At 35.3% G+C, this 22224-nt stretch overlaps 1 protein-coding gene across 1 annotated transcript; it reads left to right on the forward strand.

Annotated features, from left to right (window-relative positions):
• The first annotated feature begins 6003 nt into the window (after positions 1–6003).
• On the forward strand, positions 6004–21377 carry LOC121409716 (cathepsin Z-like). Its single transcript, XM_041601624.1, has 7 exons — positions 6004–6026; positions 15893–16056; positions 16526–16705; positions 18073–18223; positions 19028–19103; positions 20271–20360; positions 21186–21377. The coding sequence occupies exons 1-7, from the start codon at positions 6004–6006 to the stop codon at positions 21297–21299; spliced, it is 798 nt and encodes a 265-aa protein (XP_041457558.1). The 3' UTR covers positions 21300–21377.
• Positions 21378–22224: the final 847 nt, after the last annotated feature.

The raw sequence follows: 22224 nt of genomic DNA on the forward strand, positions 1-22224 counted from the left end.
AACTTCTATAAGAAAAATGTCACTTTGAAAATAGTTGTTCCTTTTCTATCAGACATTTTTTTAATTCTGTTTCGTCCACGACACCGTACAAAACGTGAACTGATGAATAAAACGCAAGGTCTATCAAACTTTCTTGTAAAAGTATATTTCTGTTATTTCGTCGAAAACACAATGTAAAACACTAGAAAACTTGTATCCCATACTTAGAGTGAAGAAAAATTGACAAGGGACTGGCGTTTAAGCTGCTCGAGAACGTTTTAAATCGAACAAGACGATGACGAAATCTTGAAAGTATCGATGACAAGTGGCATCATGAAGGCTGCAACACCAAGTCCATGAAGTCTGAACTAGGTTGGTGGGCTCCAATTGACTTCAAAAGCTTTGGGATTGGACTAGTCACGAAGAGACGAAAGCGAACGATAAATTGGGCACCAAAAAACCTTCAGGATGTCGTCTGCGCGGGACTGGGGCTCAATGAAGAAGAAAAATGACTTTGATCGTATAGTCCACTTAACTGGCTCCCGAGTTCTCCAAACAAACTTTTAGTGCTCTCTTCTTCTCTCCTTCTCTTCCTCCCTCTCTCTTAGACAAGTAATAAGAGTCAAGAACCAATTTGACGCTAAATGGTCAGGCCTCTTTCAACGCCTTCAAGAGGCAAAGGAGCCTGACGATTGGCCGGTTTTGATTTACAATGGGCATACGAAATTAACCCCTCCCCCTTCTCTCTCTCTCTCTCTCATTCCATCTCACCTCTATCGTTCTGTCTCACCATCTCCTCTTATTCAGTCAATTTCTCCTTTTTCCCCTATTTCTGTCTGTCTCTTTCTCTATTTTCCTTCATTGGATGTGCCCCTCTCTTGTTCCTTTTCACTCCATCCAACGGTCCTCTCTGATAGAGTAACGAAACTTCTTTCTTCGGCTCATTTGTTCTTTGAAATCAATTCAATAATGACACGCTTCTAAACATGTACTAACAATGATATACGTGTGTATGAAACAACTATACAATCCCATATATGGAACCGTATATGGAACCGAAAAACCGAAAATAAACAAAATAGATATTACTATATGATATTCCTATCATGACATTCAGCATGTTCAGGGGATATGGTTTGCTCTTTTTAACTTTTTTCCTTGGCTTTATCTTATGGTTTTATGCCATTTAGGATATTACTTTTTGGCACACGTGGTCAATGCAATTATTTGTCTTGATCCTGCATTCACGGATCGTATGGTCCAGTGGTTGAGAATTGGACTCATAATCGAAAGGTTGTGAGTTCGAATTCCTACTCTGCCATGCCTCCACTTTAATTGAAAAAATGAGAGTAATATCTGTAGTCAGCCACTATGACTAATTAACCTAGAGGTAAAATGTTTTCGACGTAATTGGTTATATGCCAGCTTGGCAATATGCTGTCCTGCCGAATTCCTACGGGAGTTACCATAAAATAGGAACAGAATAATGCTATTTTTATTGCATTGTGTATAGTTTTCATTGTTTTATTGTAACATGGGAGGGTTCAGTGTTACGGTATGAGACATTGAATCCGATTGGCTAATTCAAATGATACGATATGAGAGATTGAAGCTAAAACTGATTTTTTTAAAAATTGGCAATTGGCGGTAGAACATTAATTGGTATTCCCTTTTTGATTGCTTATCATTTCTCACTTTTGATATGTGTTTTTTTTTTTCAAATTTACTTTATATAATGCAGTGTTATTCCATTTTCTAAATTCAAATATAAATTCACAAATTTGATTCAAATCGTGAAAGATGGTTATCGAATGAAAATAATTCACAAGGATACAAAGTACAAATTTTACGTACACATTTGTATACTTTATATGTGCCTGTACATATTGTTTATTACTGTATTTTTACTGATATTTGTTGTTGTTTTTTTTTTGACAGGGCCACATGGAAGACCAGCAAGTTGTTGATGCACCCCCTGTATAAATGTCAGAGATTAATAAATAGATAGATAGATAGATAAATAATAAATTTTCATTCGTTCGTTTATTTCCATTTTCAACAATTACAGTTTCTTCTGTACATGTTGACATATATAAATAACAAAACATATTTCAATTATTCCTGTACAGAAAATTATATTCAAGATTATTACAAATTAGGTTGAAAATGGAGGAGGCTGCTAAAAAGCGGAGCTTGTAGAGTGCAGCCTCCTAATAAATATTCTTGCAGTTGTTTAGCATATAAAAAAATAAGGTACCAACTTGAGCATGACCAGTTGAATTAAAAAGAAAAATTGGAAATAAAAATAGAAAAGGAAATAAGAAAAAGAGAGATTAAAGGTCTCCAGAATCCAGCCCCAGCACTCACAGACGGACCTCGCCGATCAACAGGAAAACGAAAGAGATGTATAAGTGTACGTGACATGATAAACATGTTTGATTAAAAAAATACAAGAGCTTGAGTGATGAAGAGTTAAATTCAATGGTTATCTTGAAGAAATTTTTTGAACTTATATTTGAAAGAATTAAGGCTTGGAGATTCTTTGATGTTACTATTGATAGTTCCCCAGAGTCTAGGGCCTTCAAAAGTAAAAATTGATTTTGCAAGGATGGTCCGGGGTAGTGGTAAATGAAATTCATCGGATTGACGTGTGGGATATTTGTGAAGGGTTTTGTTTTTGTTAAATGAAAAAATAAATATGGGTGGTAACATATCATTGTTTAACTGATACATGAATTGACCTAAATTATATTGATACAGTGATTTTATTTTTAGAATGTTATTGTTTAAAAACAACTCATCTGTGTGAGATCTCCAGGACAAGTTGAAAATAACACGCAATGCCTTCTTTTGTAAAAGCAATATTCTATCTAGGTAGGTTGAGTGTGTGTTTCCCCAAACAATTGCTCCATAATTTAGATATGGTAAAATTAATGTTGAATAAAGCATTTTTAGGGAGGAAGTTGGAAGAAAAAACTTAACTTTGTTGATAACACCAATATTGCGTGAAATTGTGCGACATATAGAGTCAATATGCGATTTCCAAGATAATTTGTTGTCTATTATGAGGCCTAAAAATTTAGTTGTAGTAACAACTTCAATGTCTACATTGTCTAATTTGATATTAAATGGCAATTGTTCTAAAGAATTGCTAAAAAGCATGCATTTCGTTTTTGAACATTTATTGACAATTTGTTAGCCTTAATCCATTGTACCAATTTATCCAGTTCAGTGTTCAGTACATTAATTAAAATATTGGGGTTAGGATGAGAGTAGAGTACATTTGAATCATCTGCAAAAAGGACATAAGATAATATTTCAGAGGAGTTCTGGATGTCATTTATATAGATAATAAATAAAAGAGGGCCCAGGAGGCTACCTTGGGGAACACCCCAGTTAACATTTTGTAGAGAAGAATTTTGTTCATTTATGCTTACGAATTGTTTGCGATTTACAAGGTAGTTTCTGAACCACTCCAAGGCCTTCCCACGAACTCCATAATTTTCAAGTTTGTAGAGCAGTATCTCATGATTTATGGTGTCGAAGGCCTTGGAGAGGTCCAGAAAAACACATATTGTATGTTCAAAGTTGTCAATAGCTTTTGTGATTTTGTCAATAAATGAGAGAGTGGCATGAGATGTACTATGTTTTTGGCGAAATCCAAATTGAAAATCGGAAATTATATCATATTTATTCAAAAATTTTAATAATCTTGTGTAGATTACCTTTTCCATAACTTTAGACAAAGTAGGTAATAAGGCTATTGGTCTATAGTTAGATACATTAATCTTTTCTCCTTTTTTGTGCACTGGTATTATTATAAATACAAAAAATAAAAAGATAAATGAATAAAAAAATATGTAAATAAATAAATGAATAAATAAAGAAATAAATAAATAAACAAATAAACAAATGAATAAATAATCAATTAGTAAAATAAAATACTGCAGCATATTATCATGGTACATGGTTGTATCCAAAAACTCCGCACTACACTGACAAGTGATCGACCTAAATTCAATCTTCACATACCGCATGCAAAACAACAATATTTTTTTTAACCAAAGCTATCAAATGAAGTTCACTATTAATAGGGCCAAGAGACACAATCAGAGACTATACCATACCCTGGCATGCCTGGCATATATCATGTTTTCTACGGTATGCCATCAAAAATCCATACCAAGACTCAGCCGACCGCGTCTGAACAACCATGGCAACAGCGACGTGATCTTCTTATCAGCAACTAAAAGGGAAGTTCACCCTGACCAAAAGTTTGTTGTAAATATACCCGGAAAAAATTAGAAATAAAATTATTGATGGAGATTTGAGAAAAACTCCAACAACGGTTAACATGGTAAAGAAAGTTACAAGAATTTTATTTCTTTCATTTGTGACGTCATACGACCAGATGCCCCGTATATTACGCAATATAAAATGCAAGCATTTCATATTTTTAATGGTTTATGATGACTAAATACTTTTCCTTTTAGGGGTGGTCGTAAAATGATTTGTCTATTGATATCATGAAAGTACAATAACAACCAACCTCATTTTTTTTAGATAATGACATTTCATTGATTTTAAAATTCACGATACATGGAAAGCTATTCGCACGTAACGTCTCAAATTTAGAAAAAAAAATGAATAACTTTTTAAATTCTTTGATGGATTTTCCTCAAACTTTCACCAATTTTTGTTCGGCTATCCTTATTTTTTTTTGAGGGTGAACTTCCCCTTGAAACCAATTTGAAGCCTATACCTTCCGCGCCTTTTTTTTCCTTTTTATTCTCTTCTTTTTCTTTTCTTTTGGACAATTCCATAAAATGTGTACGTCCGACCCCGTGGAACCTTCATGAAATTGTCTGCCTCTGATTTCTTGTTCTTTTTACAGTCTGTAATATTCTTTTATTCTTTTATGAAGTGAAGTAAGACTTGACAAAAATGGGGGTCGGACTTACACAAAAGTTGAAATCATTTTATGGAATTGCCCTTTGCGTTTCTTTTCCTTTCTTTTTTTTCTTTTCTCTTTTCTTTTCTCTTCCTTTCATTTCCTTTCCTTTTCTCTTCTTTTCTCATCTCTTCTATTTTCCATTCTCTTCTATTCATTTGTTTTCCATTCTCTTCTCTTCCCTTCTCTTTTTTTTTTTTTTCTTTTCCTAACCCTTTTCTTTTCTGTTTTTTTCTCTTTTGTATTTTTTCTTTTCTGTTCTTTTTTTTTCTTTTCCTTTCTATCCTATCATCTTGTTTTATATTCTTTTAAACATGGTAGAGGCGGTTCTGCCTCTACTATGTTCAAAAGTTTGGAGTAACATGAAAAGTGAATCTATTCTGCATTTATATATAAAAAAATGATATATTTAAGAATATGAGATATTTACGAATGACGGTAAATGAATTCAATGAATTAATGTCTTTACCAGACTTGAAATAATAAAAGAAAAAATAAATTGATTGATATAGAATAAACAAAATGATAGAACGATTAATTTGATTGATTAATCAACAAATGAATAAAACAAATTTTACTCAATTTATTTCCAGGGTCCATAGAACGGTTTTGAAAGTGTGGGGTTGCTAAACTTGCAAAAACATCACAATAAGATACAGTTTTGTACATATGTAATTAAAAAGTGGGAGGTGAACCCCCGCAGTCCGCGACCCCTGGAAACTATTATTATGAACGTGATTGTTCTGTCTAATATAAAATGCATTGCTTCTATGTATGTAATACTCAAATTTGATATTTTCTTTTATTTGATTTGAAATGAATAAACAGGCGAAAGGGGATAAAATGAGAACGCATGGTCACTCAGGTTTTTTCTAGACCTTTTTTATTTTCGATTTCTCATTGAGCGTATACCACAACTCCTCACGACAAGGGGAGCATTTCATGAGTAGTTATGACAATGACTTTCACCGACCAATTTGTTCTCAGCCAATTAGAGGGAAGGATTTGCAGTAGCTTATAACTCATGTTTGTGAAAATCAGCGGCACAACTTTTTGTGAAAATGCTCCCCAAGATGCCATGGGTAATCTCAAAAAGGTAAGGTGGTTATCAGGAGTGATGCCAGGGCAGTAAACCACTCTCATGATGGCCCACACAACTGGAAGAAACCGTCTTTGCTCGATCCCCACCCACCCCTCAGCCTACCCCCCACCCTTTCTCTTTCTCTCTCTCTCTCGCACCAACCCACACACACACGCACATCCACTTTCACAGCCATTTCCATTCTTTCTTTCAAGGTTCGTTACATCTTAGCAAGATTCTGATTTATTTGGCGATCCTGCGCTTTATGTCATCACATCTTGGTTGTCGCAGACGATTGGTCGCCCACGGTGCAGAAGAGTCAAATCCCACACCCTATCTCTTTCGCTATTCGTTCTACGTGCACAAGAAAATCAAACTCAACAAATTCAATATCAGTCATTTATTTCCAAAATCATTCTTCAAATCATGTTCCCCCCCCCCCCCCCCCTTTGGAGTATAACTTTGTTACCACTCAACCATGACGATCATGATTATGCTTACGATTATTGTTCTGATACATGGACTTTTATAATGTGACAGATATAAATGATTGTGATTTCCAAAAAAGATGTTTAACAATTTATTTTATTAAAATGAAATGAAGAAGAGGAAGCTCTCGTACAAGAAATATTGAAGAAGACGGGAATAAAGTTAGATTTCATTTCATTCTTCATCTCACTTAAAAGCAACGTAGAGATTTCAGATTTACCATGCATGGGTATTTTTTAAAAAGCAAAGAATATGTCGATTGTGTTCCTTGAGAAAGAAAGGTCTGGAGAATACCACTATAACAGTAAACAACCTTCAATTGTAATTACCAGTTCCTTTTGATCCTTATTCTTATTCATTCCTGTCCAACAATATCGGAATGGTAAACCCCCCCGAAACAGCATATTGCGCCATTGAGGATGAGAATGACATTTTGGTATGATATGAATTTATTATATTCCTGTATTCAACTTTCATCATTTGTTTATTCGCACCTTTTTCCCATGTTTTGGGGGGTTTACCATTCCGATATTGTTGGACAGGAATGAATGAGAATAAATGATCAAAAGGAACTGGTAATTATATTTGAGTGGTTTGAGACTTCAGTTGATATTTTGAAAGTGGATGTGGAAATTTGGCTTAAAAGGTAACAATTTCTGAACCCCATCATTCACTGCACAGTTCTAGTCGAAGAAAAACCAACATAGGTCGTGAAATATTTGCTTAAAGCTGACCTAGAAACTTTCATAATGGGGAAGTCAAGAAGAGAGAGAGAGGGGGGGGGGGGGTGGGAACGGTAAGGGTGAAAGGGTTGTGTCATGAGTTATTTGTAAGTTACGAATGGCTTCACAAACTAGTATAGTGGCGTATGTTTTTCTGCTTAATAAGAAATTAAAGATATTTTTATAGCCGAATTGCCTTATAAAAAGTAGTTCGGTTCGATCTGCTCACATCATATCACCACTTCAGCCGATGTATATTAAAACGGTTGAGAATCAGATTGCTCATAAGAAAATGTTCATATGGTTCACATTCGTCGACTCATGTGTGACGTAAGATCAGCCTTTGAAACAGTTTATTTTCAATTGGTCTATCGCCAATTCGTCTAATTACCAACTCATCTACTAACATTTGGTCTACCATTAGTTCGTCCACTTACCAATTCGTCTAATAACCAGTTGGTCCAATATGCATTAGACTAAATGAATGTAGACCATGTGGTGAGTGGAGGAGTTGGCAGTAGACGAATTCTTAATTTACCTTTGAAACAGCCCCACGAATTCATAAGAACGAATGGATAGAGAGGTGAACGACATAGGTATGAATTCAGACAGTGAGTTCGTTGTCATGATCAATATCCCGATCAGCCTTTTGTTTCTAAAAGGATTCACCAACGCGAGAGGAAATTCAGCGTTGAAATTATATGGCCAATGAAAATACAAAAGTGGAAGTGTTTCAAGAATAACAAGACTGAAATTTTGAATATCTTGTTGAGGAGTTTAAACTCTATGTCAGAAACCCTGGTATTCGTCAAACATTAGCTGTTGAGTGGTGTGTTTAGAAATGGGAGCTTTAAGAAGGCGTCGAGAAGTCGTGAAGTGAAAATTCTCCCCTTGTCAACTGGAAGGTCATTGACATATTTAACTTGAATTAGTGTTGTCTAGAATCTTGAAAAGAATGATAATGGTTACGTGAGAGATGGGGAGGGGAAAGGGAGAGGGGGACGGGAATTGGCCGGGGGGCCTTGGGATTACGTTGTGAGGATCATAAGAATCCATACACAAAGAAAAAGTGCGTAACTACACCAATATAGGGAGATAAATACACACCTTTCTTTATGGGCATGACACGTGTCCGTCATTACACAGGCAAAACAACAATTTAAAATTTACACTCGAGAAACAAAAAAAAGATATATATATTACAACAACATGTACAATGATCAAGAAAATTAATGTGATATATGTGTATATTATTTGGATATTCCTTAAAAAAAGAGGTGATGAAATTTACATTTTTATTAAATTTAATAGCAATATATAAACAAGACATTATTAATAAACATTAAAGGAGAATGAAACTATTGAAACCAGTTAAACTTGCATGGCATGTTGTTATTTTACAAGATGCAGTGTTATAAGATGTCAAATGTTTCTGGCAACTTTATAAAGTATAAAGACAAAAACAAACTTTCTGTTTGGAATTCACATATATTTTCTTTAACTGTGATGCCGATTTTGCAAATTTTCACCCTTCATAGGCCCTATGCAATAGCTGGAACTCCTTTGAAAATTTTGCTACATTTGTATCCTTTAGAAGTGCAGTCATACATTTTGCTATTGGTTTGCCCCTTTTGAGCCCAAAAATTAACGCACCCTAAATGACACTTTGCACTTCAAAGGGTACAACTATATCCGGATGCAATTAAGAACAAAAAGGTACTTTTCACCTATATTGTGTCCGAGATTGCACCAAAAAGGTTATGTCACTCTTGTTTTGACATATTTGACATTTTTTTTAATGGACCCCTTCACATCAAAGAAGCATATTAAGAACATTTTTAAATTTCATATCTAAATCGGTGCTTTCTGATTTTACAGAATATGATTTATTACTTGCCCGTTTTATAACCAAGGCGCAATTATCACGCTTTTCCATTAAGACTTTGCATTTTTGGTTTGACATTTGGTTTGAGGTTCCACCCTCCTTTATACATACTATATAAAATATTTCGCGGCCTTATTTTAATGTTATTATTGCTTTGCGTTGGATGGTCATTGTACTGAGAGAAAATGTTTCATTCCTTTTTTTTTTCTTAAATGTATTTTGAAGTAACGGTGAATTTACTTTTTTTTCTCCCCACGTCCCGAATGGGGAATACAAAATAGGACAATTATGGATAAAGGGGATGGGGTTCCGAACGAATGGAGGGGTTTGAAGAGGCGGGAAGTTTCTTGCTACTGCTGATCCCACTTAAGCCAGTCCTGATAGCAAAAGCTCGTATAATTTCTGTAAAACGTGTAAACATGTCTCGGTAATTGCCGCGGAGTTGATATACAGCAGATTCTCTGCTCAAGGCTCGCCGTGGCGTCCGCCGAGATAGAGATAGGCCTGGCTCCGTCGCATCTATGAACCCGCCAAATCTCGCTCGGGTCAAGAGCTTCAGATAAAAAGTTTGTCTTCCATGGAGCGCGAAGTTGTAAAGGAACTGTTAGGTTGATGGTTGAAAGCGATTGATAGCTGGAGAAGGGGAGGTAGATAGCAACATAAGAGCGAAATATGGCGCGAGGATAGAAGGGGGTCTCCTATGATTCTCTTCCGATTTTGGGGCCGATGATGTTTCTCCTTTAACTGCATTATTCGAGATTGTGTCTTGACAATCGTATTCTTTCAAGGTGATTGCTTGTGTTTACTATTAAATTTGAGGGGTTTCAATTTTTCGCACTATATTTAGCTATTGTTATATAAATCAGAAGAATTGTAAGAGAAATTACATGTACAGATTCATCCATGTATTACACTATGTGCGTAATATCGGGTTTTACCTTTGTCTTCGATAATGTAAAATAATAATAAACATAGTTATAATAAAGAACACCGTTACTATATACAATAACTCCACTTAATATTATTTTAGTTAAGCATTTGAGATGACGAAATATTAACATGCGTAAGATGGAGTTGAAAATGACATACATGTATTGGTATGGCATGGGATACATCGATTATGTTCAAAGAAATGAGTGTTCATTCTTTTGCTCATTAATGATCATGATTTATTTTACTAGTTTCTTGGTGCCCTTTCTGTAGCAATCTTGCTCAATGCTCGTATACTCCTTCCCATATAGACCCCCAGTCACCCCCTTCTCCTCCTCAATGGATATCATGTCGATGCTGCCAAGAGGAGGAGGTAATGCGACGGTGACACAATGGCGCCACGCTGGCTCACTCTTAGAGTGCTATATAGTGGGCATTATAGTCTTCTAAAAGGACAGGGACGATTTACGAAAAATGATTTTACAAAGTATTTTAATGAGTTAAAGTTTATACAACCTCTCATGAAGCTATGCTACAGTCAAACCAACGAAATCATATGAATAAATCAGATTTTACAAGGGGGAGAAGAGATAGAAAAAAGGAATGAAAGGAAGGATATACTTTTAAGGTATTTTAACTTAATAGAGATCTGAGTTGCGTAATTCTGGTTTACCCGTTTATTAAAGGGGAAGTTCACCCTGAAGAATAGAAAATACCAGAAAGATAATGATTAAAAAAATAATGAAGGTTGAGAACAATCCATCAAAGATTCAGAAAGTTATAAGAAAATAAAGTTTTTGATTTGTGACAACATGGGATCCGTTTCTTAAAAGTTACAAATTTGCGATAATAGTTAAAAGCTACCGAAAAGCTTGAATCTGATTGGCTGATAGTAAGCTTGTTATAGAAATTCCTAGTTTATTATTATAACAAATCTTTATGAAACAGGACCACGAAATAGCAACTGTCCCATACGGCATGTAAAATGAAATGCATAAATTTCAATTTGTTAATTGTTCATTAGTGTATGTGGAATGATTTATCTGTTGATCATGGTACAATGAACGAATTTCCAATTTTTATAAAATGACATTTCATTGATTTTTTCATTACACGTTATAATTATTGGAAAGTTGCTCGCGTATAACGTCACAAATAACTTAAAATTCTAATAATTCTTTTAATCTTTGATGGATTTTCCTGAAACCTTCATCAATATTTCTTTATTTCTTTTCCTTTATTTCTACATTACATTTTTTGTCAGGATAAACTTCTCTATTTTTTTTAGATTCGGAAAGTTCACGTCATTACCAGGCCATCTCTCGCCCCCCCCCTCTACACACCGCCCTTGGATACTGTCGAACATGAAATCCATAATTTATACACGATCGTCATCCCAGCTTGTTTATATGACGTCGAAATCCCATTGATCGTGTAATTCAACGATTATATTTGTTTTCAATCTTAAGAGGCAAATTTTCAGAATCATAAAGCATTCGAGTTTGACGGGGGCTTATCATCTTGTTTGTAACGAATAGATAGCAGTGTTTGGCTTTCATAGATACGGTTTTTAAAGCACTTCATCACAGTGAGATGTGTTGTCATTAGGAATACGATACTGTGCTTTCGAACACTGCTGGCGTTCCTGGAATTATCTTGAGTAAACAATAAAATCATCAAGATCGGACAAACGATATCAAATCAATGTAATGTTAAAAATTGAGTCACAGACTTGAATTATTCATTTATTTATCACATTCCTTATCAAGTATATAGGTATCTTACATTGAGATGTTTACAGATCGACACATATAGACTCTGACACGTTGTGTGATGACTTGTATCAACAGCAATCAAAATTGAAAAGAAAGTGACACAAAGGCCGGCAATAAAAAATACTGCCGATATCAATATTAAATGAAAGGGTTAATTATTTTTTTTCTCTGTTTTTTTTTTGGGGGGGGTGTTTACGCAGTTCTTTATTATACTATCCTTTTTAGGGAGTCTATTTCATTTTCTTCAAATATTGAGCACACGATACTGTATGTATTTACTTGGTGCAAAACGAATATCTTTCAAAAGTAGAAGAACCAAATCAACCCCCCCCCCTCCCACACACACTCACACACACACACCAACACACACTTTCAAAATCGTTCCATGGCCCCTGCTTTTTACAAGCACTTTATAAGAACTCTCACAGTCAAAGCCAGAGTTTTGACGTGTTTATTTGCATATTTCAAAAATCATTTCCATGCAAACATTGAGGTTAAACAAAATTGAACTGAATAAACGGATGATGTCGGCGCATTTCGCAGATTGCGAAACTATATACAATATCAATATCTAAGTCAACACGTGAAGATAAAAAGAATTCTGTCAACAAATTGCTCAGGCCTCCGGCGAGCCAAAGATTTTATGGAAGTCGCAGACATAAAAGAGACCCGAGTTTGTTTTAGCTTGCTATTATCATTTGTATTTACTAGATACAAGAGGGATAGTTTACGACCTGGATCTCGACCAAGCTATTAGGAGCTACCCCAGCTTATTTTATCCACCTCTATGAGCCCCCCCCCCCCCCCTCTCTCTCTCTCTCTCTCCCTTCTCCTCTCTCTGTATTTTTTGTTACATCCATACCACTTTTTCTTCCTTGATAGAAAATTCATTGTTACACCCCATTCTCCTAAATGTTGACGCCAATATAGATACAGGTATATGCGAAGCGATGGATGGATAGATGTCGGAGACAGGGGCCACGGTACCGGAGGGGAGCTGGGTGGAGTGGGGTGGACTGAAGCCCCTCCCCCCCCCCTCCACACACACACACACACACACACACACAAGAACACTTTTTTCTAAACCTTGTACAAAAATGTCTTAAAAAATGACCATCTGATGGTGTTTTTGGATGGTCAGCCCCTCCCCCTACTTTCAAAACCATTCCGCGGCCCAAGGGAGATGATGGTCTTCAAACTCCAGAAGACATCACGTCTTCTCCGCGACAGTCCTCCCTCTAGACTGATGGAGCTAGTGAGCCGCCCAAAAGACTCACTGTAAAAAAAAAATATTTAAAAAACACATGTTGAAATTAATTGATAAAAGTGAGAAATATTTGCCGCATTTTAAAAAATATTCAAAACTTTGGCAGTTTTAAGTAAAATTTAGTCGCTTTATTTGCAATCATTTTACTCAAGCATGTCCAGTAAATCGGGTCGTGTGGTCCAGTGGTTAGAGCATTGGACTCATAATCACAAGGTTGTAAGTTCGACTCCCCACTCTGCCATGCTCTTCACTTTGATAAAAAGGCCCCGAGCAATATGTCGTCTATAATGTCAGCCAAGTGACTGATTAAACTAGACGTACAATGTTTCCTAGGTAATTGGTTTTATTACCAGTTTGGCGTTTACCAACAAAAAGCTGTCCTGCCGAGTTCCTACGGGAGTTACCAGAAACAGAAACAGAAATTATGTAACATCTACTTACTGAGTCCACGACTTATTTCAATTCAGTAAAAAAGAATCGCTTTAAATTATATTTACAATGGTAATTTATGTTTTATACCAGCTTGGCGTTTACCAACAAAAGCTGTCCTGCCGAGTTCCTACCAGCTTGGCGTTTACCAACAAAAAGCTGTCCTGCCGAGTTCCTACCAGCTTGGCGTTTACCAACAAAAAGCTGTCCTGCCGAGTTCCTATACGGGAGTTACCAGAAACAGAAACAGAAATTATGTTACATCTACTTACTGAGTCCACGACTTATTTCAATTCAGTAAAGAAAAATCGCTTTACATTATATAAACAAAATGGTAATTTATTTTATACCAGCTTGGCGTTTACCAACAAAAAGCTGTCCTGCCGAGTTCCTATACGGGAGTTACCAGAAACAGAAACAGAATTTCTGTTACATCTACTTTCTGAGTCCACGACTTATTTCAATTCAGTAAAAATCGCTTTACATTATATTTTACGTCAGGTTTAAACCAATAATTAGACTTAATTTTGTCATTTACCTGTACTTGATAAGTTACTGCATGACGTTATGATTTATTCTTCTTAGAACAGTTCTTTACCATTATGCTTCATGAGCATGCAATGACATCATTAAATTTCAAGGTAATTCACATAAGGACCCTTTCGATGTTATTCCCTTATGTATTCCACTTCATGAAAGTGATATCTCATCCGTAACATGGGATCTCCTGATTCCCCCCCCCCCCCATCTCTGCGCGGCAACATTGATGGCGCTGTTTTACCTTTAGTGTTCTGTCAAGTTGACTATGGTACCGACTTATGATTTCTAAATGGGCAAAATTATTCACATCCCTCTTCTTTTTTGTGTATCTTTTTCTTATTTTTCTTCGTGTTTATATAGTCTGGTGGGGGTTTATTGGTTCCACTGGGATATAGGCCTACTGCTGAATTTCCTGGTTAAATCCCTTTTTTAATGGTCGGGGTAGGGGCGGAGCCAGGGAATTTAATAAGGGGAAAGACGTCCTAAAGATGACGTCATCTTTCTTACTTGAATAATAGGGGTAGTGCAGGGGACTCAGACCGCTCTTTTTGACAGCTAATTTGATTTGATTGTTTTCTTCTGCATTCATAACATTCGTATATAATACAATTTTCAATACTTAACAAACATAATATACTGGGTGGTTTGTGGGCATAAATCATCAGAAAAAAATGGACTAAACAAAGTCTTTCTAAACAAATATGATCTACTACCAAATAATATTAACATCATTTTGAAGTTTGCAGGAGAAGGATTGTCATTATATAAGCAGATTGCTTGTAAAAAAATTACGACCCCCAAAAATGACAACCTGTCATCTTTTCAGTTTTCTTCATCTTTTCCCCTCCCCCTCCTCTTCTTTTCTATTTTTAACTACTTTAGAAATAAAAGGAAGGCAGTCGCCCCCCCACCGTAGTGCACAGGTACATGTTTATCATGTTTATGAACACAGTTTGGATAATTAAACGAGATTGCAATTTGTGTAAATCATATCAGAAACTGTAAACCAGGCCAATGTTATCAGCTTTCGGCGATCGACCAATGTCTAATAACAAAGGGCAGGGTTCAAAATTAATACTATTACACAGTATAATTAATGTATTATTCACTCATACATTTTGTATACATAAGTCGTCTAAGTATTGGTTGATCACTCATAGAGCTGAACGCATATTTCTATAGTAGTATGGCGTCTAAAAGAGAATTAATACTGCTGTTTCTGATTTCCTTCTGTTCTGTTGTCTGCTCAGCATTTAAGTTTGAAGCATGTTACTTACCAGAGAAAGCACGAGATGTCAAGCCAATCAGGTGCGATATTCTAGTTGTGTTTCATCCTTATTATAAATCATAATCATTATTATCATCATTGTCAATATTATTATTACTGTTATGATTATTTGATATTACTATTATTATTATTTTCATTTTTATTATTATTATTAATATTATCATAATCAATATTATTGTTATTATCATCATTATTATCATCATCATCATCATCATTATTATCATTATTACTTATAATGCGCTTTTGATATTAGTCCCAATGGGCTATATATGATTATTTAAATTATGTACAATTATGTTGTCTTAAAACTACAAACTATTTTTATCGTCTCTGTCAAATAATTTTCATTCATCGCTAATTAAAACGAAAAATATTTGAGAATCATACTGCAGTATCAAGGAAATTTAAGAGAAGTAAATATAAGTTCCCTCCTTAATATAAATATTTGAGTAAATTAGTTTTTGTTTAATGGTGGTTTTATTATTTTTGTTTGATTTTTTTTTAATTTAATCTCCTACTGTTATTCTTTCTTGTTCATTATCACAATCTCATGAAGATCATATCCTCGCCCCTATGAGTCAATAGACCTGAGTAGCCTCCCGACACAATGGGACTGGCGGAATGTGGATGGAAAGAATTATGTGAGTCCCACAAGGAACCAGCATATCCCCCATTTCTGCGGCTCCTGTTGGGCTATGGGGTCAACAAGCGCACTTGCAGGTATAGAAATATAAACAATGTGACTTTACTTTTGGTACATGTTGGAGGATTTTCAATGCATGTGAAAATAATGATGGCGACGATGATGATTATTATGATAATAGTAATAAGAATAATAACAATGACAGAAAGAAGAAAAGTAGAAGAGGAAGAATAAGATGGTACAGAAAAGGAAGGAGAAGGAGAAGAAGAAGACGAAGAAGAGTAAAAAGAAGACAAACATATAGCAAATGGAAAAATGGAAGCAGAAGAAATTACTCAATTGAAAATTGCAAAAATAGTTTCAGATCCATATTACTTTTTAGCATATCAAAAATTAACATGCATTTAAGTCACAAAACGAAACTAATGACATTCAACGTACTTTCTGTAAATAACTTCTCCTTTCGTTTTCTACCACTGCAATGCCTCTCCACCCCGCCACTCTCCATTCGCTTCCTAACCCATATTTATGTGGACTTTGCTCAAGATCGTATTAACATCATGCGCAACGGTTCGTGGCCATCGGCGTATCTATCTGCTCAGCACGTGATCGATTGCGGCAATGCCGGCAGTTGTCACGGGGGCTTCGACATCGGTGTGTACAAGTACGCCCATGAGCACGGGATACCCGATGAGACCTGCAACAACTACCAAGCCATCGACCAAGGTATCGTATACCTATGGAGCAGGGGCCGCGGAACCAGTGGGGGTGAGGAGCCTTCAGCCCCCCCCCCCACTTTTTTCCAGAACCGATTACAAAAACTTAAAAATTATCATCTGATCTGTTATTTTTTGCATGGTCATGCAGCCCCCCCCCCCACTTTCAAAATTGTTCCGCGGCCCCTGTGTAGGGTCAGGCTACAGTCTCACCAACGAGCCGAACCACAACCGATCGAAACAAAATATTTAATAGCCGGGTCGGTCTGGGTCGGTGAGACGACACTATGCTCCTATGACATTTGCTCCCGTCTTAATATCTCAGTGGGCATAGGTTTAGAGTTAGGATTGAGTTTTTTTTTGTTCAGAATAATGGTAAGATGATGATTCGCTTTGGGGGTTAGAATTTATGTCTGGCTTAACGTGCAGACTTTCAATCGGAGCAATTCTTGCCGTAGTAAATGTCATGGAACCCTTGAGGCTGTTTGTGTTTTGGTATATAACCCCAGTACAAATCTGATCTCTGTTCATAAGTTTTTTATATTTAAAGGGGAATCCAGCCTTGGCCATAAAATGTTGTGTCGGGAAGGAGAAAAATAAATTAAACGGAATGGTGAAAGTTTGAAAGAAATTGGACAAGAAATAAGAAAGTTATAGCTGCTTTAAAATTCAGATCACTAATACTATGTAGATTTCAAATTGGCAACTCAGTAAGTAAATTATGACAAGGGGCAAGGACAACTTTCTCATAGGCCATGTACTTTATTATCAGGGATTTGTGGTTTTCTCTTAAGTACCCATTCCCCTGGGGCAGTAATCTAAATATAACCCAGGTAGTATATTGTTTTATGTCCTCATGAAAGAAAAATATAATTTGAAATAAAACTTTTGGGAAAAATGACATTTTAGCCAAAATATGTATTGGAGTACATGGAGGAATAGTCCTTGCCTTACATCACTATGACATCCCATATGCGGCCAATTTGAAGTCTCCATGGGTATAGTGATTACCAATATTTACAACTTTTAAAAATTCATAACTTTCTTGATGTTTGTCCAATATTGTTCAAACTTTCACCTATCAACTTGTCTGATTTTTCTTTTCCTTATAAAAACAATTTTTTATTTGGGTTGGATTCCCCTTTAAATGCTGAAAATGCTAAATCATGAAAATGGTGCATAAATAAAAATCATACAATATTTCATATCCATTGCAAATATCAAAATTAAAATTATCCTTTTATTCACTTTTCAGTGTTTTGTGGTTGAATTTCCCCCTTCCCCTCTCCCTCTCTCTTTCAAATATGGGCCCGTGCTAAACGTCTCGTTGATTACTTCATAAACATATTGTTTCATGTTACTGCTTCATGCATGCAGAATGCAATCCACTGAACCAGTGCGGAACATGTAGCCCCGATGGCAAATGTACACAGCTCTCCAACTATACCATCTACAAGGTAGCTGACTATGGAGGGCTCACCGGGCGTGATCAAATGATGTCAGAAATATATCAATCTGGACCGATCAGGTATTTTAAAGCAGATATACGAACCAATAGCGCCATCTCGAGTCCTAAAATACTCATACCTGGCCAGCTTCCTGACCCATAATGCTAGTGTAGTCCAGTGATATAGAGCCACTTGAATGGTAACATGCTAATTAGCTACTCAATATATTTATACCGCAATGATTATGTTACCAAGTAGCAAAACAGCTACTTTTCCTATCAAAACATTTTAGTTTCTCTATACAAATACAATTATAGGTCAATTTATTCTCTGTAGTATTAGTAGATATCTGAAAACGTATATTTTTAGAATATGCATTTATAACACACAGTCAATGAGAGACTGCACACAGTTCACTCCCCTTTGAATTTAGAATTCGGTATAATTATACAAATAAAAAGGCGCAATTCCTCGATTGACCGAACAAAATGTTTTAAAATCGGATAAAATGACAAAAGAGGAAAGGAAAATAATAAAATATTTACATTATTTTCTGCCGGTATATAGTGTCAAAATCTTTCCCGCAAAAGAGATTTTTGTATCAAAAAGGTCAAAATTGTGCTCCGCTTGTGTCGCTCGCTCGCATCTTTTTAGACATTTTGCTCCATCCGCCATATCTGCCCACCCCCTTCAAAATCTTTGGCTCAATACGCCGCTGATGTCACGGGACAACATAGCTTCCAAAATTGTCGTTAATTAAGTTTTTATTTTGTTAAAAAAATAACACTGTGATATCTCCTTGTTTACTAATAATCATAAATATTCATAAACTATTGAAAGTATTGTTTCTTCACCCCCCCCCCCCCTTTATTTTTGTTAATCAGCTGCGGCATCGATGCTAGTCCGATGTTTCACAACTATTCTGGGGGCGTGTATAGTGAATATAATACCAAGCCCTTGGTAAGTAATAAGGATATTCAATTCAAATAAACATTTATGTTCTTCCATTTCAAAACATTTTTCATAAACATTAATTCATACAAAAATCAAATTGTAATTAAGAATATAGATATGTACATGTTTTGGTATAAAGAAGAAGAAGGCGTATACCCTAAAAGCCGAGGCTTGTGGCGGGATACGCCTATAATATAGAAAAAATACAATACAAAAAACAATACAAAGGAAAGTGCAGAGAAAAGAAGAGAAGGAAAGGAATGAGAGAGGGAGAAGTGAGCGGGGAGGCGTGCATGATTACTGTATAAAATAGAATGCTCAACAAATGTATTAGTGGGGACAAAATATAAATGCCGCAATAACAGTTACCCATGGTTTATGTTAACTTAAAGTCAAAAGGAAACGTAAGGTGTAAATAATCATATATAAAATAACAGAAGAAGTTTTTTTCATTTTATACTTAAAGCTAGTTGACGATAGAGATTGTTTGATGTAATCCGGAATTTCGTTCCATATTTTGGGGCCAGTATTACGAATGTTGTTTTGGAAAATTATTTTTCTATGTTTGGGAATGAATATTTGATTATTTAAGCGGGTATCAAAATGATAATAATGATGATATAGGATATTTATATTGCGCACATATCCACCTTGTGGTGCTCAAGGCGCTCCTACAATGTATGTTGGTAACATGCGTAAACAAATCAAGATTTTTTTTGGTGGAATTTGAGAATTTAAACACCTGTATTATGCTTATGGTCACGAATTCTTATACCCCTTTCAAACTGGCCTCTTCAGTTCAATATGAAAGGGGTGTTAAAAAGATTTTCAATTTAAAAAAAATGAAGCAAAAACAAAACAAAAAATTACATTATAAAACAAATATTAAAAAATATAACTAACCAGCCAAAATAAAGCATGGACCTCTTGATAAAGTCATACACAGCGAATTGAATCATACCAATATAGTTTTGGACTATGCCAACTGTTGAAGTCGTTTATCACAATTTTCCAACATTCCCATGTGTCCAAATAGTTTGGATAATACCCCATTTATATTCATATTGAATATTGACTTATTCATTTAAGTATATTCATTCTTTCAATATTTAAAATATATTTGCATTCACGTATCTATCTATTTTGTCATCCATGTCTCTTTATTTTTCAAAGCTAAATCATATCGTCTCTGTTGTTGGCTGGGGAGTTGATAGCACGGGAGTGGAATACTGGATCGCAAGAAACTCGTGGGGAACTCCATGGGTAAATGTGCTTAATTTCATGTTTAATTCGAATTATTTAAAAAAGTATTTGTAATGAAGCCTGTATTCAACTATTGCTTTTAAATTGAACATTATACTCTCCGTAGAAAGACGAATATGATCATGAAAATATGTCACATAGAATGGAGAGTAGATATAGTGATTTAAAAATCTCTCACTCACCATGCTCACGAGGCCTATACTCTATATATATGCATGGAGCTATATTAATAGCTATGTTTAATATCTCCATGATATCTGCTGCCATTTGATATTTTCATTAAAAAATACTAATTTGGGGGAAAGGATCAATTCGTAAGTTAGGTAAGCATAAAAAAAAACTGCCAAAAAAATGTTATTGCGGAAGAGAGCGAAGACCATCAAAACAATCACGTTTGACATTGAATTAATGGAAATGTGATATCTAAAAAGGGTAATAATTGTTCCACAATGTGTGTGTACAATATAAGGGTAATAATTGTTCCACAATGTGTGTGTACAATATATTTGTATATAAATTTATCTTGAAGGCATAACACATTAGGAAATCAAAACGTGTGTACCTGTAATTCGGCAGCGAAAGACCATCATTACACCGAAGATTTGATCCCAAGGGTTTCATGAGATCACAGCTATTCGCGTGTCAATGATAAACGACAAAACAAACACGAAGCAAAAAAATCGCTTGTAAACCTCCATGTAAAAAAGATCGTGCAATAACTGTATTAATGAAGTTGCTTTTACCAATAATTAAGATGCTTAGAACTATATTATAATAGTTGCTCCATACGAATCTTGGACATTTTTATTGTGTTGATTTTTACAGGGAGAGACTGGATGGTTCCGAATAGTAACAAGCAAGTTTAAAGGAGGTCAGGGAAACAATTACAATCTCGCCATTGAATCGGAATGTGCATTTGGTGACCCAATCCTACCATAAGTTCTTGTCTCTGAACCCCTACCCCTCCTAAATCTAACACACAGGCATGACGGTGAGACACACGCGCGCGACGCACACCCATCCCCCCACAGACACACGCACATAGTATTCAGTTTGTTGCTGTAGGTTATGGTGCCGTAGCGGCGACAAAGCCTTACATGCTTCAGTTACAACAGATATTCTTGTGGATTTTTTTTCTCGTTTATTTACATATATAAAATAAACAAGTTTATATATGTAACATGCAAAATATAGTCATGTTTGTAAGTCTTTGGCAAGTTACATTTTTAAAGCTTAGGATGAGCTTTTTCGATATAAACACTGAAAACCTCGAAATTCATCTTGGGCGACATATTATTGGTTTGAGGATGGCAGGTCGCATTTGATATTTAATTTAATGTAATATATATTTTTTTTCTAAATCTGTCATGATCAGTAAACATTCATGGCAATTGGCATGATTGGGGTATGATTTCGTATGTTTTTATACTCATTAATAGATATTGACCTAATTTACTAAATGTTTCCTTGCTTTAAAAGATTTACTACGATAATTGGTATAACCTAAGAATGCGTAATTCTCTGTGATCATATTTTAAAGGAAAAAATTAAAAAATGATAATTTTATACCTGTTTGTGTGTTCATAATGGTCGATAATGATTTATTACCTTAAAGGTTTTTTGTAATTTAAATATCGCTTTTCAATTGAGTTCCACTGGTTGCAAAGTAACAAAAACTTATGTTGGTCGACTCTTAAAAGTTAGACATAAAGAAACATTTCAGAATGCAAATGGCAGTACAAAAAAGTTTCTTGGTATTTTCAAGTTTCCCGTTTTTCACAAAATATCTACATTTGTTTAATTGTGAGGGGTATGCTAATTAGAAATGGGGTTGACGTCACACATTATTTGTTTTGCATTTTCT

Source organism: Lytechinus variegatus, chromosome 2 (genome assembly GCF_018143015.1).
Source record: "Lytechinus variegatus isolate NC3 chromosome 2, Lvar_3.0, whole genome shotgun sequence".
Classification (NCBI taxonomy): domain Eukaryota; kingdom Metazoa; phylum Echinodermata; class Echinoidea; order Temnopleuroida; family Toxopneustidae; genus Lytechinus; species Lytechinus variegatus.